At 51.7% G+C, this 19,457-nt stretch overlaps 2 protein-coding genes across 7 annotated transcripts in view; one reads left to right on the plus strand and one right to left on the minus strand.

The window, feature by feature from the left end:
• The window catches only part of ACSF2 (acyl-CoA synthetase family member 2), a 37,484-nt gene that overhangs the window by 2,555 nt on the left and 15,472 nt on the right, over positions 1-19,457 (minus strand). For all 5 annotated transcript variants that reach the window (XM_085522635.1, XM_015880214.2, XM_032448216.2 and 2 more), the window contains exons 7-12: positions 19,081-19,176; positions 17,850-17,998; positions 17,241-17,332; positions 16,105-16,181; positions 262-369; positions 1-152 (exon numbers count right to left, since the gene is read on the minus strand). In XM_085522635.1, the coding sequence (XP_085378761.1) occupies positions 1-152; positions 262-369; positions 16,105-16,181; positions 17,241-17,332; positions 17,850-17,998; positions 19,081-19,176 (674 nt within the window). The remainder of the gene's footprint in view (positions 153-261; positions 370-16,104; positions 16,182-17,240; positions 17,333-17,849; positions 17,999-19,080; positions 19,177-19,457) is intronic.
• On the plus strand, positions 7,338-14,817 carry CHAD (chondroadherin). 2 transcript variants are annotated; one of them, XM_015880218.3, is made up of 4 exons: positions 7,338-8,990; positions 11,565-11,728; positions 11,901-12,046; positions 13,833-14,817. In XM_015880218.3, the coding sequence occupies exons 1-3, from the start codon at positions 8,211-8,213 to the stop codon at positions 12,040-12,042; spliced, it is 1,086 nt and encodes a 361-aa protein (XP_015735704.1). In that variant the 5' UTR covers positions 7,338-8,210; the 3' UTR covers positions 12,043-12,046; positions 13,833-14,817. The 2 variants fall into 2 exon arrangements, with proteins under 2 accessions (XP_015735704.1, XP_015735703.1); XM_015880217.3 differs by having other exon boundaries at positions 13,836-14,817.

Raw genomic sequence — 19,457 nt, forward strand, 5'->3', positions numbered from 1 at the left:
CCAGTCTTGTACCAGTTATCATCAGAGATCACTTCACGCGTCCTGGCGGAGTCATTCCAGTACCCCAGCATGACACAGTAGCCACGGACCTGAAGCTCCCCAGGGGTGTTCAGAGGCACAGGCTTCTTCGTTTCCGGATCCTCAATTTTTGCCTACAGCAGAAGAGAAGCAGAGCCTTCAGGGAGCTGAGCCAAATGCTGTGCCATGCAGCAAATCCAGGACCAGAGAAGACCTGGAGCAAGTGGGGAGGATCGTGTTCACCTCAGTGTGGGGCAAGATGGATCCCACTGTCTCGGTCCTTTTGGTAATGCTGTCAGTGGGGAATCCCATGAAGGTGACAGGGCTGTTTTCTGTGGTCCCATAGGCAACCTGTAATCACAAGAGCACAGCTCCAGCCTTGGGAAAGACGAAGGGAGTGATGACCACAGAGGGAGATGGGGTGGGAGGAGGATGTTATCAGCAGTCGTTCCAGTCACAAGCAAGCACTGTGCTCTTGCCAGAGACAGGCTCCTGGAGCACAAAGGCTACAGAAGCTCTGACTGTGAGCCGTGACCTCGCCACGTGCTGACCTTGCCTGTGTGCCCTTGCAGCCATCCACTCAAGGTGCTGAGTTCACCTTCCATCTTCTACAGCTTAGGGCAAAGAAAAAATCAGTTGGATAAAACCCTGGAGCCAGCAGTGGGCTCCTGTGGGAAACCACGTGCCCCGCTGCGTGGCTGTTTGCTCCAGATCCTTTTGTGCAGACATCAGCTCCCATAACCCTCCTAAAGACATCACGAGGCTGCACAATGCTCAGCGCAGCTGCACTTACAGACCAAAAGCCTCACAGCAGGACAAAAGCTGCTTGCTGCTAACCCTCCCTCAGCACTAATCCCACCGGCCGGCTCTGAGTCACCTCAGCTGAAGGTCAATTCTCCTCAAAGGAAAATTCCAGCTGGTTGTGCCCGGTGCAGTGGCTGGAGAGCTCACCCGGAGCCAGGAGGGAAGCGCTCAGGGCAGGTTGGAGCTATGGCCGACAGCACCACACTGCAACTGCTGCTCGGTGTCCAGCTCCTGGGAGCACTGCTTCAGCAGTGGGACATGTTGGAGCCCTTCTCCACTCTTTGAGCCACTCAGAACGTTGCCCATCATCACCAGTGGGTGCTTTGTTGGGAAAGCACAGCTCGGGAAGGGCCAAGGCAGGAAACATCTGCACCCTTCAATACAGCTTCAAGGACTGATCCATGAGCAGCTCTGATCCACAGAACCTGAATGTGTCCCTTGTCTTTAGGACTCCACGGCTGCTGCAGGGGCACACTGACACCACTGGGGTTCTGCATGGAGCTCACCAGGCTCCAGGCTCAAAACTAAACAGGGACTTCACAAAGGACCGTGACAAGGAATCCAAGAAGCTACATGTGCATCCCCAGCAGGCTCCACGTGGTAGTGGTAGGAGTGCTTGGCACTCTGCGGCTCCGAGCTGCCAAAGGAGCTCACGTAGGGTGCAGTCTGCTGTAACATCTGATGTGCTCATTTGACTACAGTGGGGTCAGCATGAAATCCGAGCTGCAGATTTGTGGGAGCCTCTTTGCCAGGAATCTGGAGGAGATCATCTCCAAGATGCCACAGGAACCATCTGGTGCAAACTGCGACTGTAACGAGGCTTCTCCTACCAGCCATAATGACAGCCTCGCAGTCAGGGAGGAAAGAGCTGAATGCTCAGAAAGGATTTTTCTTCCACCCACTAATACGGGTCCTGTGGCTGGATCAAATGGTTGACAAGACACAAATCCAAGATCTTAAACACTTATTAAACATCCAAATGCCGTTGTTTGTCTGCTTTATCCTGCTGGATGGATTGGAGTGTCAGTCCCAGGATCCCGGCCAAGCCCTGAGTCAACCCTTTCTCCCGCTCAGCATCGCTCCAGTGGTTTAACTGGAGGCAGCAGCACGCAGCCCCTCGCAGGATGCTGCTGCAGCACACCGGGCTGCTCCAGCTGCCTGGCAGCACGTTGTGAGCACAGCCATGTACCCTGAGCATGGGGGGCTGTGCCTCGGCTGGTGTGTCCCCATTACTGCTCTCACACCCTCAGGACCAGAGGTGGCACAGCTGGTGCTGCTGGGAGCCCCATGCCCTAATAGACCCAGTGCTGGGTACAGCGCTGCTCTGTACTTCTGTGTTTCTTCTCTCTTCAGACACTGCTTCTATCTGAGTAGTGTTTTCCTCACCTGCACAGCCAGGTCTCAGCAGAGGCTGCAACATGCCCTCGCAGAGGCTGTGCTGTCCTGCCCTCACCCGACGCGTGGCAGTTCCTCCAAGGGCTCCTTTGCTCAACTCCAGCAGGGGATGAAACCACACTTCCACAGAACTGATTTAAAGTCCAGAGATATCCATGAAGATTCATAGTTCTGGAGGCCCAGAGGGACACTTATGCTCATCCAGCCTTGTCATTCTCTACATTTCAGTCCAGAAAACCTCACCCAATAATTTCTGCATCAGATCCATAATTTCCACTGGAGCTATATCTAGTGTCAAAGCAAAGCTTTAAAGGTGGCAGGGAGCCCAGCTGGGACGCCTGGCTCTGAGAGGAGCTATGAAAGTTCAGAGTATAATCGACTTTAAAGCCTTTTTTCACCGTGAGGGCTGCAATGACCCCCAGCACCCAGCAGCCCTGCCTTCAGCAGTGACAAGGACAGCTTCAGGACCAGCTGCTGCCTTGCTTGCTGCTGCTGACAAGAGACTCATTCTTTGTGAACCCTAAGTCTGTCTAAACTGGGAATAAAAAGCACATCTTCACAGAACTCTGTTTTTTAGAGCACATTTCCAAAACATTTCCTGCTGGCGCTGTTTGAACAGCAGCCACTGCGGCATCGGCAAAACAGGCTGAAGAAGGCAGCGTCTAAAAATGACAGATCAAAACAATCGCAGTCCAGTCTGCTCAGCAAACATTTGGGAAGCAATCTGGCTCATCTGGTGGGTACAGTGGGGGCACTGAGGGCCCTGGGTTCATCCCAACCGTGACACTGATTTACTGCAGCACTTGGAGCGAGGTCCATCAGCTCCGTGCTCGTCAGTTTTCCCGAGCACCCAATGGCAATAAAAACAGCCCTTCCCTCCCTGCCCGGCTGTGAAAGGCTGCGGGGAGAAGGCTGACGGCAGCGCTGGGAACCAGGGGTTACACTGGGTGGACCTGGAGGGGAAGGTCGTGGCTGAGCAGGGCCTCGCTGAGCTTCACACTCCTCGTCAGCACCCTCCGGTTGTGCCGCACTGCAGAACGATGCCAGGCCTGGAACTGCTGGACTTAAATGTACAGAAATGGAGCTTTGCTGAAGACAATACTGGCCTCAGAAAAGAGAAGCAAATTGACCGTGAAATAATAGGGATTTTCAGACTTCAAAGAGGCGTAATGAACACCAGAAAGCAGCCTGACAACCCAAGAGATGTGCTGAGGGACTCCGAGCAGCTCTTTGATCCCTGCCCATTGTAACAGGCCGGATGGATCTCATTACCCCAAACCCACGCGGAGTGTTTTGTCTCACATATCCCCTCCAAAGCCCTTTCCTCAGCAGCCAGATGCAAATTGTTCTTAACCGAGCCACTATCTTTCCTCACGCAGTTGCTCACCACCACCATCCCTGAGCTCACCCATCCTCTGGGCCGTGTGTCTCATTGCCTCAGAGCTGACCCACCACCACAAGTTGTATTGGAATATTCCTCAACCTCCAGGTCAACTTTGCTGCTGCAAAAACAGCTGCTGAGCCCATCCAGCCCGTGTCACACGAGATTTCATTTCCTACCACAGCAACAGTACCATCTTTGTGTCCCAGCGCCAGGACACAAATAAGCAGCTTTTACAGGACAAACCTCCAGGGGTGGCCACCCCACTGGCATTTCTCCCCACACGAAGAGCTGCCAAATATCCCCAGTTTGGATGGGACTTTAAAAGTTCCCAAAAATACCAGGTGCCCAAAGCGCTGGCTTTGTGTCGTTGCACACAACAGCTCTGCCTCACCAGGAGACCAATGCAAAAATGGCAGCACATCTTGCCTGGGCCAGACAGAACTGGCCCCAGCCATCAAACAGCCACTGCTGTATGAGCTGCTCCTTGCAGGTTGGGGTTAAACCTGCCTCCCTTCTTCAGGCTCACATGAAATCTCAGGGTTTGCAAATATTTCCTTGGCCATGCCAGCACTTTGGAAACACTGCCCAGCAGCAACAGGCAAAGGCACGAGCAGTTAGTTGGTGTTTTACTCACTGATCGCTTCAGAAAAGGTCTTTGTGCATAATTAACTCCACCGTCCCTTGTGCTGGGGTGTCAATGCATTTAGGAAAAGTGGAACTAAAAGGAAAAGGAGAGAGGGAACACACAGAGACAGAGGTCCTGCAAAGGAGGAAAAACACTGGGTTGGTGGAATCTGAATGCTGAAGCTGTCACAGAAGGAAGCTGTCCAAAATGCTGGGTGCAGAGATGCAGAGGCAACACGCAGACAGACATGGAGAGCTCAGTCCCATTGGGGACGTGGCTGGCCGTCTGGGATCTCACTGCTTTCATGCCATACACAAAGTCACCGTTTTAAATGTTCTCACAGCACACTCCTGTAGCTTTGCAGCTTTGCCACCTACTTGCCAGCTCACTGAACTGCCTGGGGGCTTTGGGGCTTGCAGGGTGCACACGGCATGGCTGGGGCAGCGGTGAGGGCAGGGCAAGTTACACGGAAGAAGCCAAGAGCATCGTGCAGCAGTCACTGGGATCAGAGAGAAGGGAAGGGTGGATGGGAGAGGAGTGGGTGGACATCAACTGGAGCCAAACTGGCAGTGTATCGATGGGTGGAGGCCACGCTACAGTGGAAGAAAACCATCAGATGGAAGGAGGAGCACCCACCACCACCGCATCCAGCTCTACTAAAAGGCCAGGTCCTTGTCCTCACCAAAGGAATCCTTTGAGCACATAGAATAAAAGCAGTAAGTTGGACCCAAACTCAGCACTAAATGCCACTGCTACTGGTGGGTTACTTGCACTTTGCTGAAAGCTGGGGATTTCTCTGGGACTGCCTGGAGATGGAGCACCTGGACCCCATTTGTTGCTCTGGCTCTTCAAACACTGCTCCGTGCCACACCATATCACACTGCAGAGCCTCACCTGCACCTTCTCCCACCTGCTCCCTTACCAACACCAGGGAGAGACATTTGCTCAGCTGCAAATGTGGGACAGCCAATGCCACCAGGGCAATTCCTCAGGCTGTCTGAGCCCCCTCTTCCAGCCAGAAAGGCAGCCTGGAGCCCAAGGGGGTGATTGTTGCTGTGCACTGATGTACAAAACTAGATCTGGATCCCCTTCAAAGCTGCAGAGTCAGGGTTAAGCAAGCAACAGAATATTTTCACGTGGAGTAGTATATGAGTAGCAGTTTCAGTACTCCAGAATACCAACAAAAGTACCTGTTAATATCAACAAAAATAAAGATTACACATGGAAAAGACCATTTCCAATGTTGTATCAAAACTGCTCTGACCTGCAACACCAAAGCAACACCCCAAGTCTATATTTATACAGTTTCAAAACCTGTATTTATTTGCTCAGCCCACAACGTCTCCAAGAAGGAGAGGAGGGGAGGCCAACAGCTGCCAATTACCAGGCACAGGGAATGTTTGCTAACTGTTAATCAATTAAGAAAGAGAGGATGGCAGAAGAATCCCACCTCCTCTGCCCCATCCCAGCAGTGCAGGTCCCTGGGGAGCTGTGGGGTTCAGGGCTGGATGCTCCCCAGCCCTGCAGGAGGAACACCAACACTGCTGCCATTGTCAGCATCGGACAGCAAGCCACCCACGAGCCATGAGCAGGACCTGGGCGAGCTTTTGAGGATCACTGTACACTCGATGGCCAGCCTTAGTCATCCCTGGGCTGTGAAGTCCAGTGTGGGCAGGCCAGAGGCTGTCAGCAAGCAGCTCCAAACTCAAGCAGCTCCAAACTCCAGCAGCTCGGAGCCCAGGGGCCCCTCCGGCAGCCAGGCCAGGTGCCAGGCACAGCAGATGCCAGTCGGCTCCCGCCACAGGAATTTGCTCACCGAGGCATGGAAATCAAAACCATTAAGGGAAAGAACTTCCTTTTATTCCACATTTGTGCCTGGAGAAATGGAGCTGAGAGGCAGACACCTTTTCCCCAGCAGCCCTGCCCTGCTGCCACCCCACAGCAGGACCCAGCACAACAGCACCCACCAAAGCTCTGCTGCACCAGTGGGGCTGGCAGGGAGCTCTCGCTGCAGGGACATCTCTGATCTCTGTGAACCCCTTCTTTACCTGCCTCACAGATGCTGACAAAAGAGATGCTCCATTGCCCGCAATGTGTGCTTTGTGCCCAACTGCTGCAAACAAAGACACCTCTCACCTTTATTTCCTGGCGGTCCCACAGCTGGGCATCTCTGGGGCGAGGCAGGAGGAATGACTTCATGCTGAAGTGGTGGTGAGGCCTCAGCTGCTCTACAGCAGGGTGTTGCACGTCAGGACAGACAAATATTGAGTGACATGGCCTGGTTTGCACTGAGGTCCCACATGACATCATCGTGTGGCCAACCCCATCTGCCCCACGGGCTCATCAGAACCTTCATTCACACCCCAGAAACCCCCTCTCTCCCCAGATAAGTCATGCACTGAAAACACCATTTAAACTGACAGCTGCTGCTCGGAGCTGGGGCTGCCAGGCAGTTTGCATAACACCATCTGGAGCATGCTCAGTGCTGCTGGCTAATTCCTCCTTGCAACAATGGAAAAACCCAGAAATCTCTGTGAATAAGCCAGTCTGTGTCCTAAGTCAGCCCTTGGATTTCCTCCCTTTCTTGAGACTGTCTCGCCTCTGCAAAAGCTCCACTGGGGCTCTGTATCCAGCTTCAGCAGCAGAAATCTCAACAAGCTCGCAGTTATGTGCTCAGCTCTCAGCTGTTTGCTACAGCCAGGAACTGGCTGGAAATCAGTTCAAAATGTTCCACATCCAAACCCCACCCCGCAACTCCTGGATCTCTCCCTTCTCACTCCCCAGAGCAGGCACTGGAGCTTTTAACTGCTTTATCTGCGAGGGACATCCTGTGCATTGCTAACACACTTCCATGTCACAGCTCCCTGCAACTGCTGCTGCATGCACCAGCGTGGCCCCACTCCTGCTCCAGCAGCTTCACCATCCCCTTTCCAATGCCCATGACTTTCTCTGTCCAGCCTCACCCCAAGAGCCTCAGGCATTGCCATCCACCTCACCTAAGGCAGTCCTGCAGTAAGAACCACCACCTAGCACTTCTCTCAGTATCACACCCACCAGCCTGTGCCTCACTGCTCCCGGGCAGGCTCTGCCATTGCTCCATCCCCCAGAGGAACACAACGGCTTCTGCTTCTTGGTGCCACATGCTGAGAATTCCCTTCACGTGCAGATCTCCTGACCGTGATGAGCCCTGGATCTACCACGCCCCACCTCCATAGGGAAGATGCAGCAGAAATCACCAACATCTTTGCTCCCCTTTCTTGGCCAGTTCCCAGGTGCCATCTAGAGCTGAAGGACTTCAACCAAAATTCTGCACTGCAATAGCAGCTACAGCTCTGCTGCCCGTTGGCATGACCCCATGGCTCCCCCAGCCGCTCCAGCCCCTTCTCAGGCAAACTCCTTTGAAATCAACAAGACAAGATCCTGCAGAACCTTTCCTCCACCACAGCAGGAAAAGGTGCATCTCCCCACAACAGCCCAGGCCAACATGCAGCCCAGGAGCTGGCCGAAAGCTTTAGCACAGGCTAGTTTGAAGGGCAGCGGTGCTCCTTGTTGTGCCATCCCAAGGCTTCCATTCGAGCAAAATAGGTTGCTTTTCCCCTCACTGGCAAACCCAGGCCCTGCACGGCTTGGCAGGGATCAGAGATTTCTCACGGAGCAGGTTTGCATTTGTTCCTCTTGACCATTTGCCCCCCCATTGCAGAGAGGAAAACTACCTTTGCGCAGGCACTTCTGCAACGGAGCCCGGCAGGACTGAGGACATTCCTTAGCCTGGTGCCAAGGGGTTAAGCTCACAGTAAGTTCCCAAAGCCACTTGCTTCCAACTGGCTGCTGCCTGTGGTTTGTGGGAAGGGATTTTGCTTTTTAATAACATTATAAATAGGGCTGTGTTCAGCATGCTGCAGACCCAGTCACTCTCTCTCTCCTACCCATCTCCCTCCTCCTCCCGCTTCTTCTCTTCCCACCACACTGATTCCAGATCTGACCATGAATCGGTCGGGCTGCTTCCTCAGTGTCCTCGGCCTACTGGCGTGTCTCATCTCTGTTGTGCAAGCGTGTCCCCCAAGCTGCCACTGTCACGGCGGGGACCTGCAGCACGTCATCTGCGACAACGCTGGGTTGAAGAAGATCCCCAAGGTGCCCGAGCAAACACGGCTTCTCAACCTGCAGAAGAACAACTTCCCTGTTCTGCCAACCAATGGCTTCCGAGACATGAAAAAGCTGGTGTCCCTTCATCTCCAGAGCTCACGGATCAAGGAGATCTCAACCGGAGCCTTCAGAGGGCTCAAGAGCCTGGTCTACCTCTACCTCACTGACAACCAGATCAGTGTCATAAAGCCAGGAGCCTTCGATGACCTCTCTGAGCTCACCTACCTGTACCTGGACCAGAATAAGATCCCAGACTTATCCAAAGGGATCCTTTCTCCTCTTGTCAATCTCTTTATCCTGCACCTAGGCAGCAATAAAATCCGGGAGCTGAAAGCAGGGGTCTTCAGTGGTGCTAAAGACCTGCGCTGGCTCTTCCTCTCCGACAACTCCCTCACCAACCTCCTGCCTGGGGCCCTGGAGGATGTCGAAAACCTCGCTGTCCTCCACCTGGACAAGAACCAGCTGAGCAGCTATCCCGTGAGTGCAATGAGTAAGCTGAGAGTGCTGGAGGAACTGAAGCTTTCCCACAACCCAATTGAGGTGATTCCAGACAACGCTTTCCAGTCCTTTGGGCGCTACCTGCAGACCCTCCACCTGGACAACATGAAACTGAAAAAGGTGAGTCCTTTCTCTTTGCCTTTCCTCTGTATACGGAACACAGGGCTCAATTCTCACCTCCTTTACAAACCTGCCAATTCATCGCCCCTCCTGCAGTTTGCAGAGGGGTGGGATCCAGGCCTGCAGTTTCTGCATGAAATGAGGCACCTGCCAGCTGCAAAAAGCCAGATGTAGCCCAAGCAAGAGGTGAGAGCTCTGCTACCCCTTTTTGGTGGGCTGCTTTATGCAAAGCCAAATTATCTGGGGCTGGTCAAGCTCATTGGAAAGGCACTGCTCCAAAGCTGGAGGTCACACCAGTCATTAAGAAAGTATTTGGGGTGCTCCAGGACAATCAGCAACCTTCCACCATCCCAGACCCCAGGCATCTGCCCAGTACACAAGGGACTGAAGAACTGAGTTGCCCGTTGCTGTCTGGAAGGGGGAGATTCCAAAGAGCAAAAGCAGTTTCTCACTCATGCCTTGCAGACAGGTAGACACGTGAATGCTCATCTTCACCTCTCCCCCGTGCCTTCCAACTTTACACATTATAAAGAAAGGTTTGTTTATTGATGCTCTCTCAAAAGCAACTCTTGCAGCATCTTACAAAGGGGGTCTGTTCCCACCAGAGTGGAGAAGGAACATTCATATATCCCGGGAAAAAAACCTCCTTCTTTTCTGTGAGAAAGCATCATCCATAGGCAGGAGCATCACACTCAGGGAATGACTCACATTAGGACCTCTTGAATGCCAGGTAGAAGTGCAAGAACACAAACTAGCACAGTGTAAGATGAGCAGCACCTGATGGCAGCCTGACGTCTGAGATGCACCCTACATGGCTGGAAAGGGGGGCATCTTCTGCAGGGAACAACAGCTTTCCCTGGCATGACACATTGCCAGGAAGCCCAAAAACAAAGTCCATCCAGGCAAGGCAGCATTTCAAAGCAGAGCAACATCCAGTAAGTGCAAGTATACTCTATGTGTGGGATGAAATAGGGAATTTCTTAGTAACAAAGAACAACTCAAACAGTCTCATCTATCTGCAAAAGAACAAAGATGTTAACAGCTACCAGAAACAGACCATACCAGCTACCACAGGGAATAAAGGAAATTCAGAAGCTGGAGTCACAGCACGCCCGGGTGGAGACTGACACCAGCCCCAGCAGTTCGATAGCAACCAGTCAGTATTTAAGCCCTGCAAGCTCTGCATGCACCCTCTCTTCATCGCAAAAGAAATTACAACAGTAACCCTCAATTTAAACAACAGGAGATTCACCAATTCCTTAACAAATGCACACCGTGACAGGAAACACAGCAGCTGTTCCCAGCAGGCACTGCTTATCCTCGTGGGGCCGGGAGAGGAACAAGCAGCTGAGACAGTGTCCGTCTGTCCAAATCAGAGCAGGGCCAGGGCAGTCAGGCTCCTAACCCTGCTGTACAGCCAGCATCTCTCAGAGCAGTTCCGCTATCAGCGCAGCACAGCCCACTGAGATCAGCTCACAGAGGCCAGCAGTGCTGACTGTCCAACAGCTACAGTACTCCGGGAGTCTCTTAGCTAAGCTCTAAATTTATCCAATGTTGCTTAATTTGGAAGATAGCAGAAGTTCACAGCTTAAAATAGCGCGTTTCCCTGTCAGGTCCTTCAGCTCAGAGGGCCTGGCCGCAGCCCCACGGTCCCACCCGCAGTGTGACAGTGCGTGTGAGCTCACCAGAAAGGGAAGCGCAGGTCCTGACCCACAGGGTCTCCTGGCAGACCCGGTGAATCTCCTTTCTACAGGTCTGAGAAGGCTTCCCCACTTTGAGAAAGGGGGAGGAGTGGTTTGTCACAGCCAGGGGAGGCTCTGCCAGCAGCCCTGTCTCTAATGCGTCGCCTCCAAGAAAGTTTGTGTTGACAGATTTGCTTTCAAAAAGAAACTCTCCAATCTGAGTAACTGCTGGCTGAGAAAAAATGGAGATGAAGCTTGAAGGAAAAGATAGGGGAGGGCTGAGGAGTCGAGTCCACAGCCACACAAAGCTTGAGCTCTCCCTTAACACCTACCCATTAATCAAGAGCAGACGGATCTTGCAGCACCCCTTGCAAACAGCCCCCTGGAAATGAGAAAAAAACAGGAGTCTGAGGTGCTGGAAACCTGCCTCTATTTCTACACCACTCCGATGCCAAGTGTAACTTTCCACTCGGAGCCATTGGGCACTGCCAAAGCCCACAGACGCCACAAACACTGCCTCCTTCAGCTGCCCCATGGCAGGGAAGGCAGCGGCCCTGGGCGGGTGTCCAGCCTTGGAAGGGATATACCCAGAAAATACCTTCATTAAGAACAGAGATGTATGGCTCAGAACATAAAGAGGGCTGCCCGCTTTTCCTTTATTTAGGAATGTAGCTTCAAAGAGAGTCCCATGTGGATCTGGGCTGCATCTCTCTTCAGGTAGGAGACTGTTACCAGGCACCCTGCATACCTCCCGCCCCAGCAGCTCCCACCAGGGCTCCCCATTGCTCACGCACTTGCTGCCTCTATGCTCATGGAATGCTCAGGTTCTGAACCCAGGAGAACATCTCCCCTTCCCCATCTCGGTGTTGCTCAGCATAAACTCTCTGTTCAGTTTGCAGACAACGCGTTTGCCGGCGTCACCGTCCTGAAGACCGCCCACCTGGAGAACAACCGGCTGACCCAGCTGCCCCGCAACTTCCCCTTCGACAAGATGGAGACCCTGACGCTCTCCAGGAACGCCTGGCACTGCAACTGCCAGCTGGCACAGCTGCGCAAGTACGGGGCCACGCACGCCTTCCTCCCCCTCATCCCTTGGGGTCTCCTCGGGGCCCCCCAGCTACAAGGGGCAGCAGGAGGTGGCAGAAGGCAGCACTCAGCCCGCCAGGTCCTTGCAGCCGCAGCGCCTGGTGGGCTGTGCCCCCTGTAAGCTGCTGTGCTCTCCCCACAGGTGGCTGAAAGCCAATCGCACCCGCACGGAGGACACGTGCTCCACGCCCGCGCAGTACCGGGGGCAATCCATCAGGGACACCCCTGCCCTCCGCACCTGCAAGCTGCCCACCAAGAGGTCCAGGAAGGGAAGCCGCCATTAAGCACGTAAGATGCAGAACCACTTCCTAGCAGTAGATTGCAGCCACTTCTTGCACGGACCTACAACACACCCCAGTGCCACCAGTGCTATGGGGAGTGCTGTCTCAGATGTCACTAACACGGAGATTTAGCTGAAATCCCACTCTGAGCTGCTTGCTCTCCCTGGCCGTGCTGGACTCCACAGGCTCACACAGAGCAGAGACCTGCCTGGAGCAATAAGGATGGAGTCAGCCCCTTAAAGCAGTCACAGACCTAATGACAGGCCTGGCCTGGGACGGCACAGAAGGGCAAAACATGTAATTCAGTGTCAAATCAAGGGCGGCTTTAGCCCACTGCCAGCCCTGGGGTGGGATAATGCAGACTTTGCTTTTCTAATCAACAGGAGATGCTCCTCCTGCTGTCCTAGGGAAGCTTCTCCCTCGTCTGGTTTTTAAAGCAGGGCCAGACACAGCTGAGGAATCTGGCCCCAGGCCTCCCAGCCCGTACCTTCCATATGAAAATACATGTCTTCCGTAAGGAGCAGTTCCCAGACCAGCACCTGCCTTTCAATAACTACAGTTCCCATCCAAGACACTCAGGTATTTAGAAAAACAAGGGCTGGTGCCTTCAAATGAATGGCCCACAACAGGAAGGATCCAGACGGCAAATATTCTTTGAATAAGGCGCTCCGGGCCAGAGGGTGACTCAGGAGACAGGGCTGTGAGCAATGGGTTTAACTGACATCCACCAACCCAAACACCGACAGTGAAACAGCATCACACAAACACCTCCAACAACTGGAAACCACTAAGAGAAATAAAGGCACAGCAAAGAGTAGCGAGAAAAGCCACAACTGTCATCAGCTCACCCCATCCTTCTTTTGCTCTTCCCAGGACTAGATCTGGAGCTTGTACAGGTTCCAAAACACTTTGGATAAGCCTGAAAATGTGTAAGGGAAAGGGATCTTTGTTTATTTGCTAAGTAAAGTACAGTGACCCTGCGGTGCACTGTGAGCAAGAGCTATCGCTGTGCCCTTTGCTAAGGGAAAGGACTCGGTTGAAGTCCAAAGCCCAGTTATGGCCATTTGGCCCCCTTCCTTTCCCTGAGGAGACACATAACAGGATGGAGAAGATAAATTTATGCTCAAAATGTCAGGGATTGTGCCAGCAGCTCTGAGCTTCCTGAAGTGATCATTTATCTTGTAGTGCCAGAGACGGTATGGATTAGGGATGGAAATACCAGTCATTCCACACAGGGCGGATAAAGTTCTGCACCAGAGACAGAAAAACTTTGGTTTCTAAACCACAATACTTAAATACTTTGCCTTCTTCTCTCCTGCCTGATCGCAATTTCAGTTCACTCCTCTAGGAGAAAAGAAAACCCGACAGTAGCAGCTGCTTTTCCTTTAGCACCTTTGGCCCAACTCTCTCTCAGAAATTTATTCCATCCTTGCAGAAGACAAAGCTCAGTATCTTCAGGTGTAAGAACCGCAGCACAAGCACACAAACCCATTCCAGTGTGGTGACACAATTTTAAGTGATAAAAGCTCCCCTTGAGACACAGGCAGCGTTCCCAGATAGCAGCTCCCACTCAGGGTTCCAGAGACACGGTGGCTCGCTCAATGTCCAGGGGCCATATGTCAGATGAAAGGCTGCCTGACAGTTCCTGAATTCCAGCTCTTCTGTTTCACTTATGGGCTTTACTCACACAGTGAGTGTAAAAAAACCAACAAAGCGAATGCACAAAAGCTCCAAGTTTAATGATGTGCCTAAAAATGCCCCTAAATGTGGGTTTTTCCTTTCTTCTTCCCCAGCAGGACCCGGTATGGCCTGTCCTGGTGACCGGTCACTCCAATCATCAGAAAACTACTGACTTCTGAGTCCTCCCTTAAGCTTCTCCTATCTGTCAGGAAACATAGCTGTTATATCTGAAGACCTCCAGCCTCCTCCGAATCCCCGCTTCTCTGCTGACTGCAGGATGGAGTCCACCTTTTCAATCTTTTCCGACATCTATATATCTTAAAAGAGGCATTTTAAAAAATAAACGCTGCATGGCCATACTAAGATGAGCTAACCTAGATCCTGCCGGTAAAGCACAGTCATCTTTCCCAGAGGCAACGGAACTCATACCCCAGATCAACCAGTGTGTCTCTGTCTCTCCCCTTCCAATAAAGTGGAAGCAGGTAGGAAGGCAGAAGCGTTCTTCCCCAGCTGCTCCATCAGGAAAATTGGTCTCAACCTGTGCAGTCCTCTGCCTTCCCCCGGAGGGGATCCCTGCAGGCCAGGGCCGAGGATGGCAGGTGAAGCAATGCCCAGGAACCGGTGCCCCTAAGAGAGAGCTGCCCTTAGCTCTGAAAGGCAGAGATTTCCCTAAACCAGAAAAGAAATCTTTAAGCGAAGCAGTACGGGGAAAGCCTGGAACTGAAGCAAGCTGAAGACTGGATTCCCTCCCACTCTGTGGGGTCTACCAAGATGTATTTATGTCCAAGAGGAGGAGGTGTGCACCACGCTGCCTTGTTGGAGCACCCCTCCTCACCCTGCCCACACTCACAGGATCCAGCAGGACACCAGGATGACTGTGGTTTATTGTCATGGCTGTTACAATACCACAGTTGCAACTTAACTGTGTTTTTTAATCCTAAAGAGTTATATAAATGTATGTATATTTATTCCTCTGTAACTGAGTGTAAATGACCTTCAAGAGGATGAAAATTCCTCTATCTCCTACATAGAAATCAAATTGTATATTTTCTTATGTACATCTTCTGTATAAAGCTCTTGCTGCAAAGATGAATTCAACAAGTCTCCCGGTGTCTGTCTGAGGGCTGGGGATCAGAGGAAACATGAGATTGGTGGCACAAATACAGACTTAATCCTCTTTACCCTACGGACAGGATCACTGCTCCTGAGGGGAGGGGCTTATCATCCCTTTTTCTACGAAGCAGCAGCATGTGACATCTAATGAGTCCCAGGCAGCTGTGGTCATGTCTGGAAATATTCTGTGAAGTCAAACTCAGGCCTGCTATAAAAATAGGTGTCTGTCACCTGTTGGAGTCCAGGGAATGGCATCAAAGCTGTCTGTGGTGTTCATGAAGGGTGTTGTATCCAGGAAAAAACTCTGGCTGCCTCTAAGATGGCTCAGGACAGATGCCCTGGACTCTCCTGGTCCTTTCCAGAGCATGCAGTCATCCCTATATATGTCCCACTGCTGGCAAGGTCTGGATCTGCCAACAATAACAGCCTAACCTGACTCATGTGCTCATCCATCACAACAGTACACTTCCAAGTAATGTGGCACTAAGGTAGAATTTGTTTCCATTGAACAAAAAGGCCCTTCTTGGGCTCGTTCCCCCTCAGGCACAAACCACTCAGATGCAGCATTGCATGGTACCTGAGATAGAGTGAAATCTGACTCAAACACCAAGTGGGAGCATCCGTGACACACTGCACAACTTCAGACCCACCAATGAAATGTCACAGAGTCCCAGCGCCCCACAGGCTGATGGCCCAGCTCCTCCACACCATGGGGGTGCATGGAAATGTGATGGCATGGAAGCACATGTGCTCCAGCACAGGTTGTAGTCCTGATAGAGCAATGCTTGGTGCCACATGCATGGACTGAAGCACTCCCACGTTCAGACTCTCAAACACATGGCACACATGAGATTTTCCATCTGCATGCAGTCCAAGATGGTGGAAGAAACCTCACAGCAAAATGGGCACCAAAATGGGCACCAAAACAAACCAAAAACTCCTCTCTCCAAATCCTTCATCCTTGTAGCACGTGCAAAGAAACAGAAGGGTTTACAAAATCTGAAATACAGCAACAGTAGCTCAGCTTACGATACACCACAAGTATGTCCCTCCCCAGGCTGCCTCCCCAGGCACCCCAATGGACAGCAGGCAGGATTCCAGCCTCCCTCCCAGCCCCACTGCATGGCTGCTCCCCAGCCCGGCCTCACACTCACGTTCCACCACACCTGACCACCACAGCTCTGGCACAGCTGCTGCCCAGAAACGCCCCATCTCAGGTTTTGGACACAACAAACAATCCTTGCAGCTTTTTGCACGGCAGACACAACTCACCAAAACCTCCGGCATGTGCATCTTTGTTGAAACCATCTTCATGATCTCGGGGGGAACAGGGGAACCTGCAATGATTCCTGCAAGAAAGAGAAGATGGCTGTCTCAGAAACTGTGTGTTCATTCATAGGAGCAGTTCTTCCCTCAGCAGGTTCTGCACTCCCAAACAGAAACGCTGGCGAGACCTTTGGGATACACTGGTTCCTGTCAAAATACTTTCTGTTTGTACGGATACAGAAGCAAAGGCTGCAGCAAAACCAGTTTGCCTGAATGAATTAAGGGTTGGCAGAATTCACTTGTTAGGAAAATAAACTCTATAGCACAGACTTAGTCCAAGCTACCGTTCCAGAAAAGGGAAGATTGAGAGCAGAAAGAGGCACAGATTTTTGCAGAACAAATGCTCCATCAGCACCACAAAACCAAAAGCCTTCCCTCCTGCCCTGAATGGAGCACCTGTCTGGGGGAGGACAGGGCACATTTCCACCCATTCAGATGTGCCCTAGGATGACAGAGCGAGAAAGCAAAGTAATGCGTAGGCTTTGGTGCATGACAAGATGAGACAAGGATCATTTTTCACCTAACAGAGCTGATAAATCTGCTGAGGTGTTTCTTGGTGCTCCAGCACCATCTCCTCTCTGCTGCCATTTCCCCAGAAGGGCAGACAGAATCCCTGCTTCAGCTGTTGTGCTGAGTGCATCTGAGATAAGAATCCTCCAGTACATGTTATATGTTGTCAGATGAGTGTCTTTAAAAACAGGCAGGAAAGTTTGGGTCAGAGGAATATCAGAATAGCTGACAGACCACACCGGCTTGGAGCACAAAGTGTCTGCTGCCACACAGTGGTAGCTCACGGTCAGAAGAGCCGAGCGTGATCCAGCTTCCCAGTTTACCATGGCAGCAGCCTGCAGCAGGTAAGTCCCTGCCTGGATTGCTTTAGGATGAAAGAAGAGCCTTAAAAATACTTAGTTCTTCAAGGAAATCCCAAGGAAAAGAAATTCAGCACCAAATTAACGGCTCACACAACATAGCATTTCCCTGCAGAGCGGTCATTTGTTCACAAAGCTTAACATAACCTGCCAGCAAAGAGAGACTCAGTTTCACTGGGTTTTTCCATTTTCTGTCTGAGTTGTCAGACTTACCTCCCCGGAGAGTTGAAAGGTTGTAGGAGTCAAAGTCCGGCTGGGACAGCATGTCTATGAACATGGTTGGCGTGCCAAGTAAGAAGGAGCATCTTCAAGAAGGGGGGAGAAAAGGCAAAGCTGCAGAGCTGGAGCCTGGTGCAGTAACACCTCAATGCCCCGCTCCTATTGCACTCGGGGTACATCACACCTGCCCCACATCAGTGCACACATACAGATGTACAAATAAAATATACGTACATCTATGCATTTATACATACACACATCTGTAACTCCTTTGTTTTCAACGAGGTACACATGAAACACAACCTGGAAATAGCACCAGGGTAGATGCTGAAGCAGTGGGTGGGGGGCCAGGTGTAAAACACACCGGCAGTAACAAACCAAGCAGACAGATCTCTACACTGACCCAAAGTTCCCTTATACTCAGGGGAAGCTCCCAAGTAGAACCGAGTGCCCTCCTGAAGGGCCTTTGTAAAAGCATGTAGAGCAGCAAAGCTGCCACGCTGTGGTGGGAAGGAAGCAGCAGCAGCAGCCAGGCAGGGGAGGCAGGGCAGAAAACACCCCTCGGGCACTGAACGCTCCGTAGGGAGAACTCGCAGCTCTCACTTCTCTCGAGACACCGCCTCCAGCGTCGCCTTCCCCTCGAAGCTCGGAGCGGAAAAGATGCAGGAGGAGCCGTGCAGCGCCGCCACCATGCAGCCTCCCACCGACGCCAGGCAGTGGTAGAGGGGCGCGGGGATGCAAACGCGATAGTCCTGGGGTGCAAAGGGGAGGCACCGTGAGGAGCGGGGCTCATCCAGGCCGAGGGGACCTCATCTCATCTCATCTCATCTCATCTCATCTCATCTCATCTCATCTCATCTCATCTCATCTCATCTCATCTCTGCGGCTCAAAGTCCTGAGCTGAAGAATTCTCCCAGTTGATCTAAAACTGGCTGGATTCTGAACTTTGTTCCCATTGGACACAAAAGCTATGCTGATGCTTCTCGCCGTTAATGACCGTTAGTTTGGGACGTTTTTCCTATCAAAATTACATTCTGGATTCTCACAATGTCTTTTCCTTGCCGGACTTCCTGGGCTGGTGCTGCTGACTGTTATGCCATAATGTGCCAGAAGAGAAGCACGGTGGAGCTGTTTCAGATATGAAATATTATGTGGGATTTGGTACACGCTATTAATTGTATTTTGTTTTTAAAATCACCAAAGGCTCTGATTGAAACATTCTCTCCTTATTATTATAATGCTTTTTTGGATCAGTGCCATGGTGTGAGAAATAACCACTCCAGAACTTCAAAAGGAAGGATTTGCACTTCATTATTCCTAAGAGGAACTAAAAACACAAAACATCAACAGGATCTTATCAAGAAAAGAGTAGCAGGAGTGCACGCGTGACATGAGGTCACTTAAAAGAAATCAAAGCCCCACTCAGCAGAATTCAAAGCTCACATCTAGAGCTCTGTGACTGCTCGCAGGGATTATTGACCAAGATGAGGAGCAGTTCATTTCACCATTTTCACCCCCTACAAAAACACTTTAGAAAAAAAATAAAACAACAAAAACTTCTCGTGAATCTAAAATGCAATTTCAGTGCAATTCCACACGGGAAAAGTGAGGGCAGTGCTTCCATCTGCAGGCACAAGGAACTGCCGGGCAGAACAGAGCCCTGAGAGCCCCCCCTGTCCCGTCCCACCCCAGCACAACACCTCTGCAGTGAGCAGCATCCCTCAGTGTCCTTCACAGCACAACACCCCGCCCTGCTGAGCAAGCAGCAGCTCCCCACGTTTGGCCCCAGTGGCAGAGGGAGCACAGCCCAGCCCAGCTCCACTGCAGGACCCACCTGCTCTGTGATCCCCAGCCTCATCCCAATTAGATTCGCATTGTTCACAATGTTTCTGTGAGACAGCGTGGCTCCTTTGGGGCTTCCTGTTGTCCCCTGAAAGGCAAAGAGCTTTCTACAATGAGGTCACCTTTGCAGAGGGCGCGTGCTCTTTGAGGCCAGCTCCCAGGTACAGATCCTGGTGCAATCTTACACTCCATCTCTTCATTCCCTTTCCTGACCTGAGAGATGGGATTTTTCATTTTTCCATTATCAGCACTCAGTCCCAAAGCAGACAAAAAAAAGTGGCTCAACTACAGCTGGAAAATTCACATGACACTTCTTGACAAAGGGCTGAGCAGTGAGAAGTATAAAGGGGAAACCCCTAGAAGAATTCC

The sequence above is a fragment of the Coturnix japonica genome, chromosome 23 (assembly GCF_054131305.1).
Source record: "Coturnix japonica strain WE chromosome 23, WE-NBRP24, whole genome shotgun sequence".
NCBI lineage: Eukaryota > Metazoa > Chordata > Aves > Galliformes > Phasianidae > Coturnix > Coturnix japonica.

Bases quoted from the DNA above. Each gene is read 5' to 3' on its own strand.
- CHAD (XM_015880218.3), top strand. From the start codon at position 8,211: ATGAATCGGTCGGGCTGCTTCCTCAGTGTCCTCGGCCTACTGGCGTGT. The intron at 8,991-11,564 runs GTGAGTCCTTTC...CTCTCTGTTCAG, and splicing joins ACAACATGAAACTGAAAAAG to TTTGCAGACAACGCGTTTGC. The intron at 11,729-11,900 runs GTACGGGGCCAC...CTCTCCCCACAG, and splicing joins CAGCTGGCACAGCTGCGCAA to GTGGCTGAAAGCCAATCGCA.